Source organism: Mastigoproctus giganteus, chromosome 2, assembly GCF_048544385.1.
Source record: "Mastigoproctus giganteus isolate SK-2022 chromosome 2, ASM4854438v1, whole genome shotgun sequence".
Taxonomy (NCBI): Eukaryota; Metazoa; Arthropoda; class Arachnida; order Uropygi; family Thelyphonidae; genus Mastigoproctus; species Mastigoproctus giganteus.
In genome coordinates this window covers 177565132-177572109 of record NC_143576.1, presented here as the reverse complement: position 1 = coordinate 177572109, position 6978 = coordinate 177565132, and the positions used below count along the sequence as shown (strand labels likewise).

At 36.2% G+C, this 6978-nt stretch overlaps 1 protein-coding gene across 1 annotated transcript in view; it reads right to left on the bottom strand.

Moving 5' to 3' along the window:
* Positions 1-665: 665 nt before the first annotated feature.
* Positions 666-6978, bottom strand: part of LOC150089779 (uncharacterized) — a 33993-nt gene continuing 27680 nt past the window's right edge. Inside the window, exons 5-6 of the mRNA XM_090368805.1 lie at positions 980-1058; positions 666-731 (exon numbers count right to left, since the gene is read on the bottom strand). Of these exons, the coding sequence (XP_090224931.1) occupies positions 1008-1058 (51 nt within the window). The 3' untranslated portion in view covers positions 666-731; positions 980-1007. The remainder of the gene's footprint in view (positions 732-979; positions 1059-6978) is intronic.

Below are 6978 nucleotides of genomic sequence, written 5' to 3'. Positions count from 1 at the left end.
TGAAGGCCAGAAATGGGAACAGTGCGTCCCGAGTTAATTCTCGCCTAATCCGTTCGCTATATGATATGAAACTTTTCTTCACCCAAAGTGTTTATGTAATTTCCAAGGGAAGTTCAAAATAATTCGCTATAAAAGGACTTCGTTAAACAGAGGCTCGACTGAGTAATTTAGAATTATAAAAATGTTATACAGTTTTATATAGAAAATATCTTAAAAAGAGACAGTAAAAATGCAAATTTAATTAAATTATTTTAAGCTTATTTGAACAGTAGGTAAACATGTGAAAAACATTTACGAAATATTTCGCAGTGCACTGCATCCAAATGTTACACGGCACTGTTCGGATACCGTCCCAAAAAAAAGCACTGGTAATGACATATTTCAAAGGGTATAAAACTGTGCAGCTCTTTTACATAAAATAAACAAATAAAACTATTAAACTGTTTATCACTTTTTACTTTCACTAATTTTCTATAAAAAAATCAAAATATCTGCATTAGATTGACTACTGCGCTGTTAGTAAATTAAAAAATTAAAAAAATTAAAATAAAAATTAAAAAAGTAACATTAAAAATATTTTAATGTTAAATTTACTTGCTTAAAATATATTAGAAATGTGAAAAAAAGTAATATAATCCAAAACAATTTCATCATCCATAGTACCATCTTAAAACAAAAGCTCCAGCTAAGTCTATTCTTCTCTATTCAGATATTTCTTCCTTTTTTCACATCTGATAAAAAAAAAAAAAAAATTACAATACGTAATAATTAAAATTAAATCATGGCCAACTTATTTTTGTATTTATCAGTGTTAATCTTTTATTATTTACCTTCTTCAGTAATTTTTTTCTATTTAAAAGGCCCAAATTACTAAATCGTTACATAGTGAATTATACAAGAACTGAAATATATATATATATATATATATATATATATATTTTTTTTTTTTTTTATTCAGTTTTTTTAATCGTATTCTTACCTTTGAGAGAAAAAATCATAATCGAGTATTATGACTTCTGGAAATAACACACATTTGGCTCCGTGTTGATTCCACATGCCTAGAATAATAAAAATTAATTGCTTAAAATATTGCAAGAAATAAAATCAGTGTTAAAGTAACAAACTATTAATAATAAAAAAAAAAAGAATAGGGTCACCCTAACGTTTTTTTCATATACGGAGTTTCTGCAAATTGCGTGTGTTTTCTGGACGAAAATCCCCACCTTCTGGGGATGAAAAACCTTGCTATCTACGCCTCAGACTGACTAACTGAGGCAAGGAGAGGAAAAAAAAAAAAAAACATTAAAGTTCCACGCGGTTCGAACCTGGGTGTTTTTCACCTGATATGGGGGAAAAGGTGACAATAGCACTGTGTTACCTGTGCAGACGTCAAGTGACATTCAAATAACTTTAATTTAAATTTTAAATTTTTATACAAAAGGTGGACTTTGCTTTTCGCAGTCTTCGCGCACAGTGGGTATAATCTGCCAAGTGGAAGAGAAACCGTTTCCAATACCATCAATGATGGGAGGTCCGTTCGAATGTATTTTTGCACACTGTAGTTGAGTTAGTTGGTCTCAGGATAGGTCGCTTCCCCCACACGGAAACTAGGATTTTTCTTCAGACAATAAGGAAAAACTATCATATTAACCCCACCCGGGGTTAATATGATAGTTTTTTTTTTTTTTTTTCTTCACTTTTTATTTCTGTTTATATCACAGTTTATTTCTGCCATTTTTAAATTCACATCCGTAATCGTTTGAAAGACAATTTTGGCCAAAGAGAGAAATTTAAAACTTAGTCTCCTGAAATTTACAAAATATGCAGTATTTTTTAATGAAATACTATTTTTTATAAAACTATTTCTTTATCAGATTAAAACTAACAATCTCTTCCGTTTTCTGCTACAAAACACGCCAAAAAATAAATAAATAATAAATCAATGTAGCCATCTTGATAAATTAAAAGTAGGCATAACGTTAATTGTTCTGGAAGTCATAAATTGTAGATGTTGTAGGATTTTTAGAGCATCAGCAATTAAGTCCATAAGGCTCCGTATATAATGTTTGTAAATTGCGTGTGTTCTGAGGGTGACATTCTGTTTGCTTCATGAAAAACCCGAATATCTCGGGAAAAAACCATGCAACCCTCGACTGAGAACAACTAACTCAGTCATTGTGAAAAAAAGACACATAAAATTCCTCCAGTTATTGACGAGACACGAACTCAGATATTTTCCACCAGGTGTGCGGACACAGGTGCACTGACTGAGAGGTTTCAACTGTTGATTCTCTTTATAATCCAAAGGTTCTTAACATTGATTCTGAACAACTCCCGAAAGGATGGAGCTAATTTTGATACCAATACGAATTTCCTTCTTTAGGGATGAAAATTTGAGACTTATCAGAATTTTCTATGACTAATGATGCTATCTCTCAAATATTGGTTGGATGGAAAGTTTTGAAAGTTTGGCTTTGGAATTGTGAATAGATAATGAACCCTTGAAAGAGCGAAATAGGTGTTTAGATGGGTCTCTAAATAAATCATTGCAATAATTACATGTTTCCAGTGTACTGGAAACATGTAATTATTGCATGTTTCCAGTGTTCAAGCTATACAGTGAGGTTATTAAAAATGGTGTTAAGGAAAATTGGAAGGAGATAAATAATGTTAGTTTTAAGGGTGTACGTTGGATTACACCCGAACATGATAATAAACTTAAATCTAGAATATACGCAGAAAAGGCGGTCTCTAATTAATGGAAAATTCTTTTAAAAGGGTAAGAATTAGGAGAATGCGAAGACTACGTGACAAGGGAATTGCGATTCAGACTTGAGTGTAACAAGGAACATGAAGATCGAACAAATGACCTCATACAGAAATTGAGATTGAATATCACTAAGCCTAAGAAACCTGTGTTGAAAATAATATTGTATGATGTAATCAAGGATATAAATAAAGAAGATCTACTTAATGAGTTATATGAAAGGAACCTAATACATACGGGTCTATGCAGAGATATCGAGAGTGATGAGGTGAAAATACGTTTTTATAAAGAAAACAAAAACGGAATTAACTGCATCTTGGAAATATCCTATAGAGTTAAAAAGTTCCTTGATGAGCAAACACATTAGCAATAGCATTAGAAGAGGCATATGATGCAAGAAAGCAAGCTTATGCAGCATCAGCCAAAAGAAAAAAAAAAAAAAAAAACTTCCACTTCACCCCTCCGTTCGTTCGAAATACCTGTCCAGCTGAGCCTTAAACTTATTTAGGCTATCAACTTTCACAACAAGGGATGGAAATCTGTTCCAACAACTAAATACTCGCTGGCTAAAGGCAAATTTCCGGACATCTATCCTATATCTGTCTTTCCTCAATTTTAATTTATGCCCTCACAGGTGATTATTCTGAGCAAGAGGCAGTATCCCATCAGCATTGAGCGTGCTCAAACCATTCAAGGCTTTGTACACCTCTATCAGATCACCTCGCCGGTGCTTAGTCTCCAGACACTATAATTTGCAAAACTGAATCCTTTCTTCATATGAGCAACCCTTCATTCCGTTCACTAACCTTGTTGCCCTTCTCTGTACTCGTTCGAGCAGCTCTATATCCTTCTTGAAATGAGGCCTCCAGACCTGTATACAGTACTCAAGGTGCGGTCTGACCATTGCCTTATACAAGGGAATAATCACCTCCCTATCCCTGCTAGAAAATTTCCTGTATATCATTAATAAGACACAATGAGCTACTCTTGCAGCCCGTCTGCACTACTCAGAGAACCTCATATCCGCCTGCACAATTACCCCCAGGTCCTTTTCATTCTCTATCACTGTCAGCGTAGTACCATAGAGTTGATACGTTGATCTGGGGTTACTGTTTCACATTTGTCAATGTTAAACTTCATTTGCTGCCTCTCAGCACATCTGCTCAACCTTTCCAGATCCTGTTGCAGCAGCATAGCATCAGTAGTGTCCTTACCCACCCTGCCAACCTTTGTATCGTCTGCAAACTTGGACATTAAGCTTGATATACCATCATCAATATTATTTATAAATACAGAAAACAACAATGCACCCAACACTGAACCCTAAGGGACTCCACTAATAACATTAGTCCACGATGAGCAGTGTCCATTAATTACCACTCTCTGTCTTCTGCCACTCAACCATCACTTTATCCACGGCAACAATTCGCCACCAATGCCACACTGCTCCAATTTATGCAGCAGTCTTCCATGTGCAACAGTATCAAAAGCCTTTCTAAGTTCCAAATATATAATATCAAAGTTATTCCCTGCATCCAATTCTTTTGTGACTACATCATAGTATCCAATCAAATTGGTCAGGCAAGACCTTCCCTTAACAAAACCATGCTGTGTCCGAGCTATAACTGAAGTCTTGTCTAAATAATTCTGCAGTGCTTCTTTAACCAGTGCATACATTAATTTTCCTGGAACAGAAGTTAAACTCACAGGTCTATAATTACTTGTGTCAGCCTTTGAACCTGCTTTGTGAAGTGGGGTCACATTTCTACATCTCCAGTCTGCGGGTAGCTCCCCTGAGTCCAAGGAAGCTCTCATAATTATGGCTAACGGATTGCTTACTTCCTTTGCTGTCTCCTTAATATAACTGGATAGGTCTCATTCACCCCAGGTGCCTTTCATGTATTTATCGTCAACAATTTGATTTGTCCTCCACTTTACTCTCAATTATTACAAGATTATCTAGCTCACTGTCAGTGTTTACTTCATCTATGGAATTCCCCTTTCTGAATAACTCCTCATGTGTGAATGTAGATGCAAAATATTGATTTAGTTTGTTAGCTACCTGAGCAGGATCATCAACAGTTGAACCATCGATATCAAGTGGACCAATCTGATTCATCCCCTTCCTTCTAGAGTTTACATAAGTAAAGAACTCCTTGTTGTTTTTCTTTGCCTTCGCCTGACTAACCTCTTTTGTAACTTGGTTACAGATCAACTTATATCTATCATAGGCTTCTGTGTCATGTGTTAATTTATATGTATCCCATGCACTTTTTTTCTCTACCATATGTCTCATTAGTTCATCTGACATCCATTTAGGCCTGAACCTTGAACAATATTTCTTAGTTGGTATATAAAGCCTAGTAGCTTCCAAGATAAGTTCTTTGAATGCTTCCCATTTTGAGTTTACTGTTGGTAACATCATCAGTTGGTCGCACTGTATAGAATTTAAATACTGTCTCAGACCATCGTAGTCGCCTTTAGGAAATCAATAACCCTTCCCTTTACCCCTGATGGTAGTTACCTCCTTGAGTAAATCCCACTTCAGCACACTGTAATCACTGCCACCTAGTGGATCATTTAGCTGCAGATTCTTAATGCATGAAGAATCATTGCTGATAATCAAATAATTAGTATTGCGCCATCTAGTTGCCTCCCACACATGCTGATTTTGAAAACAATCATCCAATAAATCCACAAAAAAGCCTTGTTAGTGTGTGGGTGACCAACCCCAAATTCCAGTCAATATCTGGGAAATTAAAATCCTCCATTATAAGACTCTCTGATTTACTGGCCCACTCTATTTCCTTGTACAGTTTCTTATTATACTCATTAGAGTGATTAGGCCTATAGCACACTCCTACTCTCAATTTTGAACCTCCAATGCTTATGTCACACCAAACTGACTCGACACTGCACTGTCCGGCGATGTCGACTGGCTTCACTTACTTGGATTTTATGTGTTTCTTAACTAATAGCATAACCCCTCCTCCCTTCCTATCCTGTCTATCCTTTCTGTAGACGTTGTACTTCCCAAATTCCAGTTCTGCACTGCTTATATCTGTGTGTCCCCACGTCTCTGATATACCAACAATATTCGCCTTTGATGCTTTGAGCAATACCTAAAATTCATCAAATTTATTTACCAAACTACTAGCATTGGTGTACACGCAAGTATACATGCACCTGTTCTTTTTCGTAGCTACCCTAACACAACCCATGTGTTTACTTTATCCCAATGACTCCCGGCAGTCTCTGAAATATCCTGCATCTTATTTTCCAGGCTGCTGCTCATTCCAATAGAAGCAGTGCAAGAATCACTTTCACTTCTGCCAGTGGCTACTGTTAATCTATTAGTCCTTGTATCCTCCCCCAATCTAGCAGTTTTCCGACCCACCTAGCACTGCCTGGATAGCATCAGCAAAAATTATTACACCATTTCTATTTAAGTGTATCCCATCCATGTAGAAGCAGTCTCTCCTGCTAACACGGATCTTCATCGGATTGATGTCGTACAGGTTTAAGGAATTCCATTTCATTTAGTTACTATTTGTTTTCATTGTACAGACACACTTCAAAGACGTGTAGATGTGATATGCCGGTTTGCAGTCATTGTAAACAAGCCGCCGCAGCCTAGTGGTCAAGCGCGCAGTGCATAAGCACACGTCCCTCGAGTGACCGGGGTTCAAGCCCGTGACTGCTCAATACGGAGCTGTTTCTTGAATTCTGTCTGTATTGTGAACTCGTTTGGTCGTTCCGGAGTATAAACCGAAAATTTAATTTTAAATTCCCTAAAAATAAAAAACAAAAATGAAACCCTCAGTGTTGTTCCAATTATAGTGCGAAAAATAGGTGTGCTGCTCATTCGATTAGAGAAAAGAAGTGTCCTGAATACATACGTATTTGCGCTGAAAGTTACTAAGGAAAGAACTGTTTACGGTAATGAGCAATATCACTCTTACCCATAGAAATAATACGTACGACGAACTCAAAGTTTTTGAAATTAATGCGCAGAATTCAAGGTCTGTAGCAGATGAACTAAAATTAGAATGTGAACGTGAATAGAGTGATATTGTTTATGTTCAGAAACCTTATGTTTATAGAGGTCAGCTAACTGGATATCCCAACTCTCTTAGAATTGAGTTAAAGAACTGTGAAAAACTAAGGGTTGCTATACTATTTTTCAGCTCTGATCTGGTTGAGACCAGTAT